At 48.7% G+C, this 22260-nt stretch overlaps 1 protein-coding gene across 2 annotated transcripts in view; it reads left to right on the top strand.

The window, feature by feature from the left end:
* VIRMA (vir like m6A methyltransferase associated) overlaps positions 1-22260 on the top strand; it is an 811754-nt gene that overhangs the window by 714043 nt on the left and 75451 nt on the right. For both annotated transcript variants that reach the window (XM_086966010.1, XM_086966009.1), the window contains exon 23: positions 7617-7948. In XM_086966010.1, coding sequence (XP_086822136.1) covers positions 7617-7948 — 332 coding nt within the window. The remainder of the gene's footprint in view (positions 1-7616; positions 7949-22260) is intronic.

Genomic DNA, 22260 nt, shown 5'->3' with positions numbered 1-22260 from the left:
TAAGAGAACATACAAGTGAACAGATTAAAAGTCAGGCAGAATCAGCACTAGCTGAAGAAATAAGAATGTAATTTGTGCAAACAAATAAAAAGGAGAAGGTTGTTGCCGAGTTTTTTGAAACCCACAAGTGCTATAGAGAGGACTGAGAGATGTGACACATGAGACAAACATCAGTTGTAGGGCCAAAGTGAAACTGAAAAAGAACAAAAATGGGTGTGCTGACTTAGATCACTTGTAGTACATGATCTTTGAGATGTATGCTTCAACACAGAAGATCATGTGACTGTATATGCACAGCTTGTTGAAATGAAGCACACTGTGTTGATATGTTATTTAGTGAAGTTTAGAAAACAAAACAATTTGAAAAAAGTATCTTGTTGTCATATGACTTAAGGTTCACAACTCTTTCAGGTTAACACTTTTGAATAATGGAGAGGTCAAATGGTTTGAATGCGTACTAATTGAGATTTTGTTTTTCATATTCCATGGGAAATGATCCAGGCACCGACTCTAAAATGAAGTTGTGCTACATGATGATTTAGCATATATGTTTTAATTGTGGGGGGGGGGGCGCTAGAGAGCGCACAGCGGAATGGCTGCTTCTTAAGGCAGCTCTGCCGGCCAGGTTTTATGATCGGTGTGGTCCAGCGGATTCTAAATACCTGCACGAGCGCGGATGACATAGTTTGGTGCCGGAAATCGGCGCGTCTAATCTGAGCGTTGTTGCGGCCCCGATGGTGCCCTCCTGCATGAAATAATTTGGATTTAAGAGAAGGGCTGAGAAACTGACAGGCGATCTAAGATGGCGGCGCCCTGCGACTAATGCCATCGGAAACTTGAGACCCTTCTCGTATGTCTGCGCTCTACAAATATGCACCGATCGGCGCCGGAGGCAGTGGGAGCGGACAACGAGGTTTGGTGGCATTGCACGGACTGTCAATTAGAGCTAAGTAAAGACAATATGCTAGCACTGCTTGGGTTGGAGGTGAACTAGTGCTGCGACTGGGAATGGCTTAAGATGGTGGCGCCTCAAACGTAATCTGCCTAGACAGCCGAGTCTGTATGGGTTTGAACGCATGCGCTAAACATAGAAAATCCAGCGACTGGGACTAAGATTGAACTAATAACTGTCGGCGGAACGAACGATAACTATGGCCCATATCTCTTCATATGCAATAAGCGCTGACACTGAAATGGCGCCAATCGGTGCAATAAGATGGCGGAGCCCAGGGCATTGATTAAAAATGTACGAAATATCTGGAGCAGTACCTGCTTAAAACTGACCGCGGCTACCATAGGCAATGCTGAGCACTGGTGGAAGTTGAGACACAGAGAATCGTTAGCTGCAGTCTGGGGCCTCTTGAAGTATACGGCGGGACTTACTGCACGTGTGGAGACCATTGTGTAGCGCTGCTCACAAGCTACAACAGGGATTCAAGAGGTTCACATTATTATGGCATACGACTGCATGCACAATTGGGATTAGCACTGGCGTGTTACAAGATTGCAGCAACGAATGAGGCTACGAATGATGCCGGTCAGTGCTTGCCACAGGGAGGGCTACTAATGACGAGAAGGCTTCCCACAGCGATATCTGGAGCAGAGTGCTGGACATCGCGATTTGCAGCTGGAGGGTGTTAATGCGGGATCTTATCACCCGTCCCGACTCCCGAAGGGCTACACCACATGCACGAAAAGAACTGACGTATACTACTAACGCCCGCCCACGAGCACTTGACCCTGCCAAAACAATGGGCAAACCGGACAAAGTACAGAGCAAGATCACTTTTGATGGCCCCTAAAAAAGCCTGCGAAAGGGGCCACAGCTCAATCGGATGCAGACATGGGTGACTTCTCAATATCAACCACTGGTCTGGAGCAGGTTCTTAACGATATACAAAAAAGTCTGTTGGATGTACATGGCAAATTGGACACTATCACACTGAGGGTGGATAACATGGCTGCGAAGCTAGATAAACACGGTGAACGCCTGGTGGAGGCAGAGACACGCTTGTCATCGGTGGATGATGAATCTCATACCAACACTCAGAGATGCTCTGACATAGAGAAACTACTTGAAGTCATTAAATCTAAGTCTGAGGATATGGAGGCACGGTCCCGAAGAAACAACGTTAGAATAGCGGGACTGGCTGAGACCACCAACACTGGTAAGATGGAGACCTATGTGGAAGATCTACTCAGAAGCATCTTCGGAGCAGAGCACTTATCTGCAGTATTTATTGTCAAGCAAGCTCATCGCTCTCTCGCTCCCAGACCGAAGCCAGGGGCGCCACCATGTCCCATAGTCGCCCGTCTATTAAAATACCGGGATAGAGACACTAGCCTGAGGATGGCGAGAGAAAAGAAGACTATTGAATACCAAGGTAACAAATTACAGTTCTACCCGGATTTCACCATGAACGTCCAACTGGCCCGTAGAGAATTTGCGCCTATGAAACAAGAATTGCGCGAGATGGGGCTAGAATATGCAATGTTGTACCCTGCCCGATTGAAGATCAAGAAAGAAGGCAAGACCACCATATGCCAGCCTCCAAAAGAGGCGCATGTGTTAATCAAACGTGTTAACCATCGACGACGGGAACAGAGGCGCGCTGAGCAGCACCAAGACTCGGACTGAAATGCTTCAGACTGGACTCCAGAGAAAGCCACCGACATGGAGGTGACAGTAAGACCCCCAACCTGGGTGGATAGAGACACTGACCACGCTATATTGAACGATGTTGCCTGGATAGTGGGCAGAAATGCCGGGTGGTGCGAACGCCCTGCTGACAAGACAATTAGGATGAACTGTATGCACAGTAGGACTGCATTGGGCACTTCTGCAAGTCTTGAGTAAAGAGGGTCTTTGTGCGGTGTAGCACGCCGTGTGACCTAGATCCATGAACTCATGCAATCTCACAGTAGTTATGGGGTTTTATGCGGCATGTTGAGCAGTTACATAGTCAACAGATGGACCAGTATACGGTGTGCTCACTGCTGAAATGGAGCCATGTTGGTAAGAGCCGAGACTTTGACACTCTGCTATAGATTGATAGCGAGGAGGGAAGATGGTAGTTTTTGAGACATGAATACTATGCACATGATAGCAACGATGCTGTAATAGTCATTCTTAGAGGTGATATTAATCAAAGTGCAGGTACTTTATGATGCAATTGATAACTTGGCCACATCCACTCATGTTGGATGCTGATGTGTGACCTAGATAGACCCCCAAAAGGGTGTCCCCCTACCAAATTTATGTACGGTTTTTTTTGGGGTATGTCTTTGGCATGATTGGGTTGCCAAAGTGGGAGGGAGGTGGATGGGAAGTTCTGAAGGAGGGAGAACTAATTCACTGCATTTGAGAAACATTGCCGAACTCCAACATAGGTGCTCTAATGACATTGCTGCAGACTTCTCGCTTTATGCGAAAACCAGGGAGTACACAGGGTACACTAAGGGGCACGAGAATAAGATGGTACGTAAGACATGACGGATAGGAAACTGTCAGATAAACTAACGTTGATGACATGGAATATACGGTGTTTTAAAAACCCGAAGAAAATACGGCAAGTACTAGCTTATTTCACTAGACTCCATGTCGACATTGCATTTACACAGGAGACACATATTGATCCCCGCACACCGAACCACATAAGCCACCGATGGGCGGAATCGGTACATGGAGCTGCTTACTCGTCATATTCACGTGGGGTACTCATACTGATTAGAAGAGGGCTGCAATTTAAAGTAGACCAGGTTCAGGCAGATAAAACAGGGCGTTTTGTGGCGATTGCGGGTTCGCTGAGGGGACAGAGACTCAACCTCCGTAAAATTTATGCACCAAACACGGATAACCCTGATTTCTTTTATACCCTCTGGCAAACTATAGCTACATTACCTGATGTTCCGTTGATATGGGGAGGAGACTTTAATATTGCGCTGAATGCAAAGGTCGATAGATCCACAAAATCAACTGAACCGCACAAACGCACATTGGCGCAACTACATAACATTATGCAAGAAAACTGCCTACATGATCTCTGGAGATAAAGGCATCCCACAAAATTAGAAGCTACGCATACCACTGCAGCACATGGTAGTTGATCTAGAATCGATTATTGGTTGTGCTCTGCTGAGGTGTCCTTATGGGTGGAAGAAGTGTCACACCAGCCCATATCCTCTCTGTCCATAACCCAGTGCTGCTTAAACTCAGGTTCCCGACGTTGGTCCCCCCCCCCCCACCCCAATTTAGTTGGAGATTCAATGGACAAGCATTACTAGATCTGTTGCACTCGGACACTCTAAGAAAAGCTATAATAGAATTCTTCAAGATAAATGCCCCTACAACAGACGATTCTGGACCCCTATGGGAGGCTTTTAAAGCTACCATCAGGGGTGTCTGCATAAGTACACGTGTGGGTATTCTACGGGACTTGCGTCAGCAGCTAGAGTGATGTGAGGGTACGATACGTGAGCTTGAAAAAAAATATGCCCAAACACAGAACCCTGCCCTTTTGGGCCAAATTAGGGCTGAAATATCGGAATATCAAAAAAATGCGGAAGACAAACTGAAATATGTCTCCAAGCGGCATATAGCGAGATGCTGTGGAGAAGGAGGTCGACCGGGTGCAATATTGGCGGCCAAGATCTGTTCCAAGAGACCGCCACTGCAAGTGGTGTGTGATGCTGAGAGTGCTCTGCAGCGTAATTCGCAAGTCATATTAAAGGAATTTATGCGCACTTATGGGGCTCTGTATGCAGCAGAAGTCACAGCTGCGGCTGCCGAAATAGATCAATACAGTGACGATGTGGCTCTCGCCTGGCTCTCTGATGCACAGAGAGCCAATCTCTCCTTACCTGTTAAGATTGAGGAAGTAACTGAGGTTATGAAAGCGCTCCCTAATGGTAAGGCTCCCGGGCCTGACGGATTCACAGGGGAATTCTATAAAGCCTATGCAGATCTGTTAGCGCCTCACACCGTGGCTATGCTTGTAGACGGGCATGAGAAAATGCTATTACCACAGACATTGAGAGAAGCAGTGATTCTGGCCCTCCTGAAACCGGATAAAGATCCGGAAAGCTGTGAATCATATAGGCCATTGTCGTTGATGAATGTGGATACCAAAATTCTATCTTCCCTATTGGCTAGCAGACTCAAACATCTGATGACTAAGTTGTTCCTCCCTTACCAATCTGGTTTCATACCTACATGCTCTACCTCCCATAACACCAGAACCCTGTTTGCCTTGGCGCATTATCTGACACCCCAGACCAAAGCGGCTGCAATAGTGTTAGATGATGCTAAAGCTTTTGACACCATAGCTTGGACCTATCTGCATACAATACTGCGAAGAATGGGGTTCCCACTGATGTTCTTGCAATGGATACTGCCCGTATTCGGGTTAACAATTACATCTCAGAGGTAATACCTATCTTTCGGGGCACAAGACAAGGATGCCCACTGTCCCCCTTGCTCTAGCTCTGGAGCCACTGGCCTGTAAGCTACGGCAGGGACATCAATATTCGGCATTGCAATTTCCTCAGCGTCCCCTTCATCTATCATTATATGCTGATGATATGTTATGTGTTCGAGACCCAGAAATAAATTTGAATCCACTGCTGAGGGAATATGTTAAATTTGGTAGGCAGTCAGGGCTCAGGATTAATTGGGCCAAGTCGGTGATACTGCCTTTAACGGACAGTATGCATAGCTTTTCCACTGATTTCCCCTTAGCCTGGCAGACGGACCCCGAACGCTACCTAGGAGTCTGGTTTCACAGAGACCCTGAAGTGGTCTTCCGCACAAACTACGGCAGAGTGGTAATGGCACCAGAGGACAAGATAGAACAGTGGATCCGGCTCCCTTTATCACTCTCTGATAGAATTGCAATTGTTAAAATGGTGGTCCTTCCCAAGTTGCTACACCTATTCAACAACATCCTCATTAAACCACCGGCAGCGGTGTTTCGCAGACTAAATACTATCACATTAAAGCTGATTTGGGCAGGTAGATCAGCTCGGATTGATCTGCAGTCACTGACACTGCCGAACTCGCGGGGTGGGTTCAAGGCTCCTGATCTTTTCCTGTATTATTTGTGTGCACCAGCACAATATGCGCATTACTGGTACCATAAAATCCCGTATCTTGCGCATGTGGCAATAGAAGGAGATGCATGGCCAGTTCCATTGGATGCTATTATAACTCGCAAACGGGCTCCTTTGCATAAACAAGATATAAACACAGTTGACACAACGAATGCAGCATGGAGACGAATAGGTCAAAAGGTTAATAAATTACCACTCTACTCCCCGGAACTACCACTTCACTTCCATCCAGATATTTCAGTCACACAAGAAAAGGTGGGGATGGAATTGCTTCAGCGGATGGGTATAGCCACAATGGGTGATCTACATAAGGAAGGGGTATTTAAGACATTAGCGGACTTAGATTACGTGGAAAATCGACCGCCGCTTTTTAAATTTACATATCTTCGGTTGCAGAGGGCGATTAGGGCACTATTTCCGACACACCCTGCTGAACCACCAGTACTACTGACATTGCAGTTACTACTTACATCTCCTGCACCCAAACACTTAGTGTCCAGATTATATACGACACTGCAAGCAGAGATAGAAGCGACGATGGATAAGGCATTGCAAAAATGGAACAAGTGTTTAACCGTCCCCCTAACGGAGGACGAATGGGCTACAGCTGGCACCATAACGGGACTACTGACACCAAATCGTAATCTACGGCTGATCCACATCAAATATTTGCATCAAACCTATCACACTCCGGCTAGATTACATAGATTTGGGCTCCGTCCTGATTCCAAGTGCCAGCGCTGTGGGGCTGAGGGAGCAGATTGTATCCATCTTGCTTGATATTGTGCAGGGGTAGCTAAATTCTGGGAGACGTTGGTGCGTATGTTGGGAGACATGGTGGGTGCCCACATAGATTGCACTATACAGATATGTTTATTGGGCTTACTGCCAGGATTTCGAGCTTTGAAGCAGTTTTGCGTCATAGCATTGTTCATGGCGAAACGCAGGGTCTCGATTTGGTGGGGGAGTAAACAGAGGCCAAAAGTGAAACTATGGATCCAAGACATGATCTATTGCAAAGATACTTTGCTGACGTATGAAGATGAGTTGCCTATGCGATCGCGCCCTAAGAACTATTGGAACTTTTTAATTAAATACCTGAATGACCCTGATGTACAACTGTAATGCGCTAAGATTGTAGTGATGCATGTATTATTGATTTACACGAATATATGAACTGTTGGAGTAGGAATGTTGTACTGCAGTGATACTATAAGGAGTTACGCTACTCAGATGTGGCGCAGTTTGTTATGTTACATTTTATGAAATGCCAATAAAAAAACAATAAAAAAAAACTCTTTAAAAAAAAAATGTTTTCATTGTGACTTGGAACTAAAACCAGAGACTGGTTGGTGTGGGTATTCTTACTTGAGTGTGTTCTTGTCAGAATGTCATAGAAGGATATATTTTTGAGTTACTTTGAACCAACATTTGGACTGTATGACATTCCTAGCAAAAGTTCCTTTTGTCTCTTCTATTTTTTTATATTTGGCCTGTTTGTGTTTTAGTGGGAAATCGGAATACATAGAACCTGCAAAGAGAGCTCATATGGGACTACCGTCAAGAGGAAGAGGTCGTGGAGGGTTTGGACAGGGCATGCGGCCTCACGACTTATTCCGTCAGAGGAAACAGAACACAAGCAGGCCACCCTCTATGCACGTGGACGATTTTGTTGCTGCAGAGTGCAAAGATGTGCCCTCTCCAATTGGCTTACCCCTGGCCAAAAGATTACCCAAAATAACACCAAAGCTATCTTCTCGTGGTGGTTTCATGGGAAACAGGGGTGGACGAGGGGCATTTCATAGTCAAAACAGATTCTTTACGCCACCTACACCTAAAGGTAAGTCTTTATTTTAAAAACCATTTGGTGATGGTAACTATCAAAATAAACTACTGTGCTTCATGTGCCCATTCATTTCAGTTCCTTAAAGGTTGACATCTGCAGTTTATTTGTTTTCATGCATTGGTCATCTTTGAGGACAGCCAGAGACTGAGTCGGTCATTTATCCTGGTGCTTTAGTAGATTTGGAAGTAAATAGATACAATGCTTGTTGAGTATTCAAAATATCATACATTAGCCCTTAAAGATGTGTTGCCCACATGCTGCATAATGTTCTTCATGTTTATACTGAATAGCGGGGAACTACATTCTACTCAACTCCATGGTTTGTTACTGACCTTCATTTTTTGAAAACTTTCTCTATAGGTTCAAAGAGCATAAATGCAAATGTCCCCTACTCATAATAAGTACCTCACTCACACATTACTGGTACAGTGTGGACGGGTGGAGCACAAGCAGTAGCTGTGTAAGTGTATCTTAAACACACAGAAGCAATACAGCATACACAGAAGCTGGGCAAACATTTCTCACAAAACTCTGTCACAGTCAGCAGTATTACATCCTTCCACACAAACAGAGCAGACCCAGCATGGACTACCGCAGTGCAAGCATCACTCACACACAAATCAAGTGAAGTCTGTCGGCAGCAGCAATTCAAAAAACACACATGTGAAATGTAAGCTTTCTTCACAAGGTGTGCAGCAACAGAGCTGACAAAAATCTTATGTATACTAAATAGTTAAATATTATTTTAAACAAATTGTTATAGAAACTAAAAGACACATGAAACTGTGCTAAAAGAAACATTTCTATGGGAAGTTTTAGATCTAGAAAATGGCTGGTCCATTAATGCTGAACGCGCAAGCAAGGTAGGTCACTTGATAGGAGGAAACTGAGTGTCCAACCTGGAAAGTCTTCAGACATGTCATCGATGGTATTCAAGGAATTCTGAATCTGATATTGGTACCAGACTGTTAGTAAAAGGATTATGTGCATAGGTGTAAAAGACTCTGCAGTTCATTTGTCATAGGAAAGTGCTGCACACTTGAAAAATTCTTAGTAATTCCAGTAATATGAGTGGACATGTATTTCCTGCTTTACTGTTCTTTGCTGTTCGGGATTTTCTGCATTGAAAATTATCAGTGATAAAGGAAAATACAAACATGATATTGCTTCATATTTTGGAGTGTGCAGATGGCAAGCAATGTAGACTCTACAGAGCTAAACACAGGAAACGTTATGTTCGTGGCATGTGTGCTGTAGGTACACATGCTTTGCATACTCCTGCCATCTAGTGTTTGGTCTGGATGTTTGCAAGTTGTTTCTCTTCAAAGAAGTCTTTCCTAGTCACGCGGTAAAGGGACTCTTCCTTTCGGTGATGGTGCGCATGGTCATCAACATCATCGTTCGATTGTTTTGTTCCACCATTGAGTTCAGAGGTGTATTGCTTCGCTCCAGTTTGAAACCGTTCTTCGGCTACACCTCGATGCGCAATCCTCTCTACCCTCTGCGGTATTGTTTCGCATGCATTTCCCACTTCTCCACATATCGTTTTGGTGAACGGAATCTACTTTAGATCGGAAAGCTTCGTGGATGGCCTTCGGGACTAACCGCATCGGTTCAGCTCTCCGTCGAAGGAATGGACACTGTTCAAATTCTGTCCTCTGTGCCACATGAAGTATCTGCGCACTGATTCACACCAGGTGTGTAACTTGTGCTTGTCTCCGGGGCACAAGGAAGAAGACTGCGACGCTTGATAGTTTTGATCTAAGAAACCTCTTTACGATCGTTGGTCTCTACATCGAGAGATGCAACGTCAGAGCATCGAAGACACTCCGGACATGTTCGGTGAAGATTCAGAGAAAGAAGATATCTGAAAGAGACACGTTAGTGATAGATTCCTTACCTTAGAATATCCCCAGGCGTCAGACTGGATCCGGAAACTTTTGCGTAGCAGTATCCTTGCGCATCGGTAGGCGTCGTCTGCGGCTCCGAGTCAGTCATCGGCGTCGTGATAACGTCGTCGGAGTACTTAGACGCCGCCTCCGCGTGTTGACGTCAGTTCTTTTTTTTTTCCGCGCCAGCCAGCGCAGATCTGGAAAAAGCAGTAACCCTAGTCAATTTTTTACTAACTTTTTGGGATAATTTTTGATCATTTCTCGAAGTCTTGCGACTCCGATCGGTGCCCTAGGGATGCCTGGTTTCAAGCACTGCGAGGATTGCGACCGCACGATGTCGGTCACGGATCCTCACCACCTATGCCTAACTTGTCTAGGCGTCGACCACGACGACAAGGCCTGCTCCGACTGCCGGGCCCTCTCTTCGAAAGCCAGGCGGGAGCGGTCCCGCAGGTGACTCGAACTCCGGCAGTCAGCCCCGCGCCGGGTGAGGTCCCGGTACCACGGCAGGTCGCGGGGACAGGTCGCGGGGACGGAGCCACCACAGCTCCGGAAGTCGGCACCACTCCTCCGGGTCGAAGTCGTCGTCAGGAAGAAGCACAAGAAGTCGAAGAGGCGCCATCGCTCTTCTGACTCTCCCAGACGCTTGCGCGATGCGGCCGGGGGTTCGGGTGACACCGCCCACGCGGCTCCTTCGGAGTCGCGGGCGTCGCGACCCGCCCCAACACCCTCCGATCCCTGGGCGAGACGCAACGCCGGAGGAGATCGAGTGCTTCATCATGGCCATGAGGTCCCTTTCTCCTCCGACGGGCTCCGCTGCGCCTTCGGGCCCAGCGGACCCATCTGGGGCCCCTAGCGGGTCAGGGGCTTTGGCCCGACGCCGTCGGGTGCTTCGGCCCCGACGCCGCAGGGCCCCACGGTCCCGACACCGCCGGCACCTTCGGGCCCGGCGCCGTAAGGTCAAGCCGTCCCGGCGCCTTCGGGCCCGGTGTCGCGGGACCCCACTGGACCTTCTTCGGGTTCTGTATCGTCACCGGTGGACCTTACGACCCCCCCCGGCATCGGTCCGTCTGGTGTCACGTCCGGCGCCGTCCTCGGGCGGCACCACCCCCGATGCCTCCTTCGCTCCTGTTTCGGCGTCGGAACGGCGCCGCTGGGCACCGCTTTCGACGCCGTTTGGAGATTTTCACTTCTACGAACAGACCCCATTGATTGAAAACCCTGAGTATCAAGAGATGGTGATGAGGAGGATTTGGAGGGGTCTGAGGACCCTCTGACCACAGAGTGTCAGTCTCAAGAGGACTGGGCAGGAGACCTGGGGGAGGCCAGTGGCCTGGACACCTCTCCAGACACTGGGCTTGTCTCCCCTCCTACCGTGGCTTCGGAGGAGGGGGCAACATATAGTGTGGTGTTGATGAGGGCTGCCAAGGCCTTGGGCCTTGAGCTCCCCGTCGCGGCCGTGAGGACTAACCTCCTCACTGAGGTCCTTAAACCGCAGTCAAGCTCGGCCAAGCCTCTGCTGCCATTTAATGAGGCCTTGACCGACGTTCTTTTGGGCACTTGGTCCAGGCCCGCTACGGGTTCGCCCGTAGATAGGAACGTGGCCAGACGCCACCGCCCGGCCCCGGGCGACCCATGTTTCCTGTCCACCCACCCCACCCCGAGAGTCTGGTCATCCAGGCCTCCAATTCCCAGACCGCATTCCCGTCGGCTCCGCCGGACAGGGAATCCAAGAGGTACGAGCAGTACGGGAAAAAGATCTTCTCCTCCCTTAGTCTGGGACTGCGGTCTTCCAACACCGCATGCCTCTTGGGCCGATACACCCACTCTCTGTGGGAGACGGTTGTGGAAGTGCTGCCAGAGTGTCCGTTGGAGGTATGGGCAAAACTCGGCCAAGCCCTTGTGGAAGGTCGGGATGCAGCAAAATACTCCATCCGGTGTGGGCTGGATACCACCGACTCACTAGGTAGAGCGATGGCAACGACGGTGGCGGTTAGACGCCACGCCTGGTTGAGGTCCGCCAACTTCTCGGCAGATGTTCAAAACACTCTGATGGACATGCCGTTTGATGGCGTCGCCTTTTTGGCGACAAGGCAGACCACGCGCTTGAGCGCTTTAAGGCACCCCAGGGCCAGCAAACGGGTGCCTTTCGCTCCTTTCGTGGCCAAGGAAGGGGCGCCCCCACACGTGCCGCCAGCCACACTCCGCAGACTAACATCCAGCGCGGTGGCGGTCTTGGAAATCACCGTGGAGGCGGTCGGGGACAACGGCGAGGCCAGTCCACACCTTCCCCCGCAGCATCCGCCTCTAAACCCTCCTAGTCCGTGCTTCTCGGCCCATGTGACGCCAGTGGGGGGGCAGGGTTCGCCATCACCACTCACTGGCGCACTGTCACTTCGGACAGGTGGGTGCTGCAGATCGTCCGGAGGGGCTACTCCCTCCCCTTCGAGACGACCCCTCAAGCCATGCCACCACAACACCACCGCATATCGGGGGATCACTTGCGGCTTCTGCAGGAGGAAGTTTCGGCCCTCTTGGCCAAAGGGGCCATCGAGCGCGTTCCTGGGCCAGAAGTAGGACGTGGTTGCTACTCCCCCCTACTTTCTGGTACCCAAGAAGGCCAAAGGGGGCCTACGCCTTATCTTGGACCTACGGAACGTCAACAGCTTCCTCCGGAAGGAGAAGTTCAAGATGCTGACTCTGGCTCAGGTCTCAGCTGTCCTAGACCCAGGAGACTGGATGGTAGCTTTTGGCTTACAGGACGCTTATTTCCACATTCCCGTCCTGCCGGCCCACCGGCGTTGCCTGCGGTTCACGGTAGGCCAAGAGCACTTTCAGTTTACCGTGCTCCCCTTCGGCCTTACCAGCGCCCCACGGGTGTTCACGAAGGTGATGCGGTGGTCGCAGCTCATCTGCGCCGGTTAGGGGTCTCAGTCTTCCCCTACCTCGACGACTGGTTGTTGAAGGCGGGCTCACCCCAGATAGTCGTCAACCACCTCCCGACAACGGCAGACCTCTTGCACCAGCTGGGGTTCTCCATCAATGTGCCGAAGTCACACCTGTGTCCCTCTCAGAAGCTCCTTTTCATCGGAGCGGTTCTCGACTCGGCGCAGTTTCGGGTTTACCCACCCAAGCAGCGGGTTCGGGATATACAGGCTCTGATTCCAATCTTCCAGCCTTTATCCCGAGTTTCGGTCAGGTTGATGCTGCGGCTTCTGGGGCTGATGGCTTCCTGCATCCTTCTGGTGCATCACGCCCGGTGGCGGATGCCGGCTCTGCAGTGGGACCTGAAGTTTCAGTGGGCCCAGCATCAGGACAACCTGTCCGACCATGTCCTGATCTCGGAGGGCACTGCGAAACCGCTGCAGTGGTGGCTCACGGACCGCGATTGGGTCAGCGGCAGATCCCTCTCCCTTCCCCAACCGGAGCACGTAGTTGTGACGGACGCGTCCCTCCAGGGCTGGGGAGGCCACATGGGAGAGGCGGAGATCAGAGGCCTCTGGTCTCCGGCGGAGTCCCGGCTCCATATCAACCTTTTGGAGCTGCGGGCGATTAGTCTAGCACTGAAGGCATTCCTCCCCTCTGTCCGAGGGAGTGTAGTGCAGGTGTTCATGGACAACACCACCGCCATGTGGTACTGCAACAAACAGGGCGGGGTGGGGTTGTGGACCCTCTGCCAGGAGGCTCTGCGCCTCTGGCAATGGCTGGAACATCAGGGCGTGACTCTGGTGGTTCAACACCTGGCAGGTTCTCTGAACGCCAGGGCGGACGAACTCAGCCACCGGTGCATGATGGATCACGAATGGCGTCTGAACTCGGACTTGGCGCAAGGCCTCTTTCTGCAGTGGAGAGAGCCTTGGTTAGATCTATTCGCCACCGAAGAGAACGCGCAATGTCATCAGTTCTGCGCGTTGGAATTTCCAAGGCGGCACTCGCTCGGAGACGCTTTTCGTTGTGAGTGGAGTTGCGGTCTGTTGTACGCCTTTCCGCCTATACCACTTCTGCCCAGAGTGCTGAAGAAGATCAGGCGCGACCGGGCACAAGTCATCCTTGTGGCTCCGGACTGGGCACGAAGGTACTGGTATCCCGAGCTACTCAGTATGTCAGTCGATCCCCCGGTTCGTCTGCCGCTTCAGGAGGACCTTCTGTCGCAGCAGCAGGGGACGGTCCTCCACCCGAACCTGTCCAGTCTCCACCTCCATGCTTGGAGATTGAGCGGCGACAGTTGAGGCCATTTGATTTGCCTCCTGAAGTCTGTAACATCATTCTGGCAGCCAGGCGTCCCTCCATAAAGTCGGTATACGCCTGCAGGTGGAACAGATTTGTGGCATGGTGCACAGCAAAGGCTGTGGATCCCCTCAATGCCCCTCTTTCTGAGGTTATTCTCTTTCTTCTTTCTCTTGCCCAGCAGGGCTCTGCTCGGGGCACTATCAAGGGCTACCTTTCTGCTCTTTCAGCGGCTGCCTGATCAACCTTCTTTGTTCAAGTCCCCTATCGTTAATCGATTCCTGAAAGGCATCACGCATACGTTCCCTCCTGTTCCCTTTGTGATGCCTCAGTGGGACTTGAACTTGGTTCTAACTTTTCTGATGGGCGCTCCCTTTGAGCCACTTCACATCTGTCCTCTTCGCCTTCTCACTTTGAAGACTGCCTTCCTGCTAGCCATCACCTCTGCCAGGAGAGTGAGTGAGCTCCAGGCTTTATCCTGTAAACCTCCTTTCCTTTCAGTCCATCCGGACAAGGTTGTGTTGCGGACAAGGCCCTCTTTCCTACCCAATGTAGTCACGGCCTTCCACATTGGGCAATCTATCACCTTGCCCACCTTCTTTCCGCCTCCGCATCCCTCGAGAGAGAGGAAGAGAGGCTCCACCGTCTGGACCCAAAACGTGCGCGCTCGTTCTATCTGAACCGCACACGCCAGTTCCGGGTGGATGACCAACTCTTTGTTGGTTACGTGGGCGCTAAGAAGGGGAAAGCGGTGCACAAGCGGACCATCTTGCGGTGGATCATCTTGTGTATCCAGGCGTGTTACTCCTTGGCTAAGAAGGAACCCCCTGTGGGGCTGAGGGCTCATTCCACTCGAGCCACGGCGACTACAACTGCCTTGAGCAGAGGTGTGCCCTTGCAGGACATTTGCCAGGCGGCTACGTGGGCCTCGCTGCACACGTTTGCAAGACATTATTGCCTCGACAGTCAAGTCCGGAGGGATGGCTTCTTTGGCCGTTCCGTCCTCCACGACTTTCTGGTGTGATTATTGGTTCGCTGGGGTATCTATTCTAAGGTAAGGAATCTATCACTAACGTGTCTCTTTCAGATGCACAAGCTACTACTTGTGTAACAATATATCTGTAAGAGACATTAGTTAGTGATAGATTCCTTACCGACCCACCCATCCTCCCCGTTCTGCGAACCGATCTCTAGGGTTAAGACCATCCCCTTTTAGGGCCCTAGTTTCATGGCACCAGTGTTGGTTTTTGGCATAGCTCTGCGTTTCTGGCGCGGAAAAGCTGTGTCTAAGAACCGACGTCAGCACGTGGAGGCGGCGTCTAAGTACTCCGACGACGTCATCACGGCGCCCACGACGCAGACGACTGACGCCTACTGACGCGCAAGGATACTGCTACGCAAAAGTTTCCGGATCCAGTCTGACGCCGGGGGATAGTCTAAGGTAAGGAATCTATCACTAACTAATGTCTCTTACAGATATGTCGTTACACAAGTAGTAACTTGTGCGTTAAGGCATCAGCGGCAGAGGAGGAAGAAGCCTTCTCCGTGCAGGACTCCAAATCGGAGCTCCAGATAGATCTCCACGCCGAAGAACTTCCACAGGGACAAGGTGACGTGAGTAGGGAAGCCCCTTGCACCTCCAAATCACTCCACACTCCAATCGGCACCACCTCTGCCTCTGCTTCTGACCATGGTTGGCACTGAGACGGAAACGGATCCCAAACAAAGGAGACTGTATATTAACCCCTTCGCTGCTAGGCCTCCTTCCACCCCCGGCCCACCCCGCTAAGCCTTTTTTTGGTTATTTGGGGTAGTTTTCTCTTAGGCCTCTAACTTTTTGACCACATAAGGTATCCACGCCAAATATGCGTCGTTTTCTTCCAACATCATGGGGATTTTAAAGGTAACCAGGGTTTGTTGATTCCCACGGAGGGGACCCAGAAATTAGCCAAAATACAGCTAATTTTCTTTTTTTTTTGTTTTAAAATGGGAAAAAAGTGCTGCAGATGAAAGTGTCTCTTTTTCCCCCTGCAAATGGTGTCAACAAAGGGTTTGTGCTGCTGAAATCCCCACCTGCCCAACTTTCAGGGACTGACAGACTTTTCTCCGAAAACCAAAATATTTTAGAGTTTTGGCATTTTACTGGGACATAGCCTATTTTTGCTATTTTTGTGCTTTCAACTTCCTTCCAGTTAATGATACAATGGGTATGCAAGCAATAATGTATCATGGGAAGCTATACATTTCTAAAAAGTAGAAAACATTTCTGAATTCAGCAATTGGTGATTTGTGTAGCTCCTTCAAGGTTTTGTGCCAATGTTTTCACCTGTAACTTCTTCCAAGTATGACAGATTTTTTAAAGCAATATATAGTTACATTCACTGGCCCTTCTGGTTGTGGGCATATATAGGCCTGTAGGTTCACCAAGAACCCGAGGAACCCAGAGCAAATAACTGAGCAGCATCTTGCAATGGTTTTTTACTGTGCACCGGGTATATAGCAATTCATTTGAGAAAATATGAAAAGTGACAAATCGGTATGAAAAACACCTATGTGTTTCTGAAATGGGAACAAACTATTGAGTTTAGAAACAGTAGCTATTTGCACATCTCCGAAATTATGGATACCCATACTAGCATGTGAATTAAAGGACATTTTTCAAAGTGATTTCTTTTTTAAACATTGTCTTACATTTGGAAGGCAGCAATGCACCGAAAGTCAATAGGTAATAACAGTTGCTCTACAATTCTGTATTCCCTTAAGTCTCCCGATATTATGTTACCTCACTTGTGTGGGTAGGTCTAGTGCCCGCAACCGGAATCGGCCCAAAACGCAACGTTGACAAACCACATTTTTACTGTGAAATCTGACCCTTTTTTGAAAAGTGCCTAGCTGCAGATTTTGAAACCTAGCTCTGCCGACACCTAGTGAAACCTAGCAAACCAATAGTTTTGAAAACTAGACACATAGGGGAATCCAGGATCGGGTGACTTGTCTAGCTCTCACCAGGTTCTGTTACCCGGAATCCCTTACAAACCTCGAACTTTGTACAAAAACACATTTTCCTCACATTTCTGTGATAGAAAGATCTGGAATCTGTGTGGATCCAAAAAATCCACCCACCCTGCATTCCCCACCGTCTTCCGATAAAAATCGTACCTCCCTTGTGTAGGTGGGTTAAATACACGCAACAGGCAAGGGCCCTAAACATATTGTGGAGACATCAACTATTTTGAAACAACATGGTTTTGCAAGGGGGTCACCTGAGTTTTTGGCCCCGGGCTCGACGACCATCTAGGGAAACCTACCAAACCCACACATTTCTCAAAAGTAGACACTCCGGGGAGTCCAGTGAGGTATAGCTATAGCTTGTGGGAAAGGTGTAGGATCACCGGGCTGACAGAACTTTCCTACCATCCAGCGTTCCCCAAGGTCTCCTGATACAACTGGTACCTGACTTGTGTGGGTGGGTAAAGTACCTGCAACAGGCAAGGGCCCTAAACGTATTGTGTAGACTTCAAAATCACCTATCATAAAATGACCTGGTTTTTCAGGGGGGTTGGAGAGACCTGGATTTTTGGCCCCGGGCTCAGCGGCCATCTAGGGAAACCTACCAAACCCACACATTTCTGAAAATTAGACACCCTGGGGAGTCCAGTGAATTATTGGTTACTTGACTCCCCCAACGTTTCCATACCCACCGTGCCTGGGCCAAAAAGTGACCACCCCCCTTGCAAAACCAGGTTGTTTCAAAATAGGAAATTTTGATTTCTCCACAATACATTTTGGTCCCTTCCCTGCCGCGGGTACTTGGCCCATTCACACAAGCGAGGTACCATTTTTATCGAGAGACTTGGGGAAATGCTGGGTGGTAGGACATTTGTTGTTTCTTCCTGAAGCATGAAAATTATGGCACAGTAATGCAAGGAAAATTTGACAGTGACATTTTAAGTTTTGCAGGACATTGTGGGTAAGATAACTTGTTGGGATCCACGAGAGGAACATCACCATTTATTCCGCTGAGTGTTTAGTTTACGAGACAATCTACCGTTGGTAGGTTTATCTTGAATGGAATGTACACCTTGACAGAGAAAGACAGAAAACACAAATATTACTGCACAACCACATATTCATCAAGCACATACACATACTTGTTGGATTTGGCACGAGGGTGAGTGATGGTTCAGGGTATAACATTTTATTAACAAGAGATTTTAAAAAAATGAAATGCACTGTCAATAACTGAAAGGACAAAAAACTGAACCAGTGACTCACAGCTCGTGAGCTATAAAGCTACAACAAGGCATCGACCTCTTTACAGGCCATTCATACACCTTTCATTCGTGTGACACATACAAAACCATTCACACACCAGCCGCGGGCCCATCGCATTACAACACTCACTTCAGCAGACGGCGCCATTCAAGGGCCCATCACTTTCACACACCCACATACCTGACACAGCAAACACACCAGCTGATGGATTGCGTAGACTGGCGTTTGGCTACCAGTGTGCGTAGTGATCAGCAGCAAGGCAATCCTCACACACCGTCAGCCAAGCGCCAGTCCACGCACACTGCCTGCCAAGCACCAGTCCACGCACACTGCCTGCCAAGCGCCAGTCCACGCACACTGCCTGCCAAGCGCCAGTCCACGCACACTGCCTGCCAATCGCCAGTCCACGCACACTGCCTGCCAATCGCCAGTCCACGCACACTGCCTGCCAATCGCCAGTCCACGCACACTGCCTGCCAATCGCCAGTCCACGCACACTGCCTGCCAATCGCCAGTCCACGCACACTGCCTGCCAATCGCCAGTCCACGCACACTGCCAACCTAGCACCAGCCTACGCACACTGCCAGCCAATCGCCAGCCTACACACCGCCATCACATTTAGGGTTTGTTTATACAAAAAAGTGAACACAAACCAATTGTAAATAGATACAAATCTACTAACACAAACCTGAAACTAAATACATTGCAATAATGCCAACCTTAAAACTGAACTAAAAAATGTAAACAATAGAGACCAGGCAGTTCACTTTACCACTCATGGATGCTCCCAAAAATTATTTTGCGTGTGGTACATTCTAAATCAAGTAAGTACACAAAGCGCAGGGTTAGAAGGACACTTGGGGCAGTGTATACGAGTCTCCTTCTGCGCACCTCTTGGCCAACACACTCTACATCTCCTACTGGGAAAGTCTTTTGAAGGCGTGGGAGGAATGTGATCAGGAAAGTGGCGATCTTTCAATCTAGCCACATCCTCCACCACTCCAACTCTAGGAACACTTGCCTGTTCCACTACAACATGGCTGCCTTTTACAGACTCCTGAAACTTAGCATACATCATCATTGACTCAGGACAACAATCCTTAAATACAACAAATGCATTAAAGGTTGCCAAGTTGAAAAGATGGATAGCCAACTTCTTATACCAAATGTAAGCCTTACAAAGAGCAGTGTAAGTTTCCAACCTCTTATCTACTCTGTCTACACCACCCATGTGCCTATTATAGTCTACACACAGGTTTGCGCACTTCAGCAACCTGAGCCCAAACAGTAACAGGTGAAATGCTTTCATCATGGATGGTAGTCCGCATGTAGACATCTCTCCTTTCTGAAAATTTCACAGCTAGAAGTTCCTCGCTACGCAACACACTCCACTGTCCCCACACAAGCTTTTGACAAAAAAGTTATTTTGGGAAACCTTTACAGTTTGAGCAGATTGTGCCACAAGCAACAGTGTCCATGTTGGCCAATTCCCTGAACACACAAGCAACAGTGTCCACTTTTGCCAATTCCCTGAACAACTGCACACCCGTGTAGAAGTTATCTACAGATAAATGGTAACCTTTGTTAATAAGTCCTGTACCAAGATCCCACACAATATTCTCAGTCACGCCAAAAGTGGATGGACAACCAGGTGGGTCAATCCTGGAATCCCTACCGGTGTTCACCCTGAAATTAGAGATATATCCAGTCCTACTGTCACACAGCATAAACATCTTAATTCCATAGCGTGCCCTCTTGCTAGGAATGTATTGCCTAAAAACCAAACGACCCTTGAACTAGACCAAATATTCATCCACAGCTACTTCTATCCCTAGAGCATAGATCTCAGAAAATCGATCTACAAAGTGATCAATGACAGGCCGAATCCTAAAAAGGCGGTCACAATCAGGGTGATCTTGTAGCAACGCTAAACCATTATCGACAAAATACAGCATCCGAAGCAGAAGCAAATACCTATCATGACTCATGACTGCCGAAATATAGCCATTGCCATCAAGGGACTAGTAGAGCAATATGAAGACATCACTGGCTTCCTCAGCAATCCCATCAAAAAAAGTTAAACCCAAGAACTTCTTAATCTCTTCCAGATTTGTGGGAGTCCACGTGCTAGCTCTAGAGTGTGGCCTATGGCTGGCACTGTTGTCCCTCAAAAACTGTGCAGCATACAAATTAGTCTGCTCAACAACCTCTGCCAAAAATACATCGTCCAAAAAATGTATAGGCAAAAAGTTGTCAATATCCCCTCTGCACCCTGGAACACCAGTAAAGTTGAGTAATGTCGACTGCACCATGCCTGGGGCAATCCAGAGGTCAGCACTTCCAATGGGAGGCATTGCGGCCCCAGGCTACTACCCAGCTGCCTCTTGCTGCACTATCGGCACATCAATGTCCTCCTCTAAAACAGGCACTTCATCTGCACTAAGAGTGGCTTCATCATCCGATGATTTCTTGTGGACAGAAAACTCACTGCCAGAATCTTCCACTGCCTCATCTGCTTCAGATGCAGAGTCAGTCTCTGAGCCATGGTCAGAGGAAAACTCAAAAAGCATACCAACAACCTACTGAGAAGTAGTCCTGCGGCTAGCCATAGTCCGTACAAAGAAAAGAGACTTCAAAAACAAGTCAACAACAAAAAGTGTGGCTTTAGCACAAGGATCTATATACTCAAAAACAATATGACTCACTTGCCAACGTTTCTGCAGAGACACAGCAAAAAGTGACGATTTCCCACTAGAAAGAAAAAACAAAACTAATTACTCACAAGACCACAAAATACACATAGAGTACAAATGCTAAAAGATTTTGACACTCAAAAAACAGAAGCCAAACATACTGCTATTATTACACCATTTGCAAAAAGCACATTCATGTAGGGAAATGAAACTCATTTAGAGCAAATAGTACAAAAAAAGTCGCTTACCAAACACATGCTACTACACAAACTGCAGAACCCCCAGTAACGAAACCGCAACCTGGAACATCAGTCTAAAGTGCAAAAGTGTTGAACTAGATAAAGGAAAAATTAAACGTTACAATTGCAATTCAGAATAAATAAAACAATTAACATTATAACATGCTATGTCACTACCCAAATGGTCAATCTGCCAGATGGGCCTTCAGATAGGGCAGAGAAAAATGGATCTTGCCCAAGGGATCTGGTGGGGTTTTCTGCCAGCTGGATCGGTCCCCAGGTGGGGCAGAAAACAGCAGACAGAAATGTGTCCCCTTGCAAAAGAAATAGATCCCTGGTGCCTAGTAGGGTTTTCTGCCCCCTCCCGCCTGGGGACAGAAAGGTAAAAAAAATGGGCAGATCATGTGGGGCAGAAAATGCACAAACATAACTTAAGCCCCTTGGAAGCAACCCTTGGCCAAGGGGTTGCTTCTATCTGCAATAAAAAAAAACCTGGTGCCTAGTTGTGAGAAAGTGCCATCTTTCTTGCATTGGTATGCCCCCACTTTTTTCTGACTACTGCTGTGCTTTGACTGTGTGTGCCCTGGGCTCCTGCCAACCAGGTACCCAGGGCATGTGTTCCTTCCCTAAAACTGTGTTACAACTAAAATCCAATTGACATCTCTGGCGACCTGTCAGACCCTAGTAAATGGTACCCTAGGTACCCAGGGCATGGTGACCAGAGAAGACCCCTGAGGGCTGCAGCACTTATTGTGCCACCCTCAGGGGCCCGGTACCCTGACACCCACACACTGCCTTTGCATGCTGAGTGTCTAAGTAAAGAACCAAACAAAGAGTCGACATGGCACACATGCCTGTGTGCCATGCCCACAGAACCCACTGCCCTGGCATACTTCAGTCACCCCTCTAGTTGGGTGCCCTATGCCAGAAGTGTGGGCACAGGTGCATGAGCCATGTGCCCCTACAGTACCCAGGGCCA

The sequence above is a fragment of the Lissotriton vulgaris genome, chromosome 4_1 (genome assembly GCF_964263255.1).
Source record: "Lissotriton vulgaris chromosome 4_1, aLisVul1.2, whole genome shotgun sequence".
Taxonomy (NCBI): domain Eukaryota; kingdom Metazoa; phylum Chordata; class Amphibia; order Caudata; family Salamandridae; genus Lissotriton; species Lissotriton vulgaris.
This window is presented reverse-complemented; position numbering and strand designations above follow the sequence as displayed.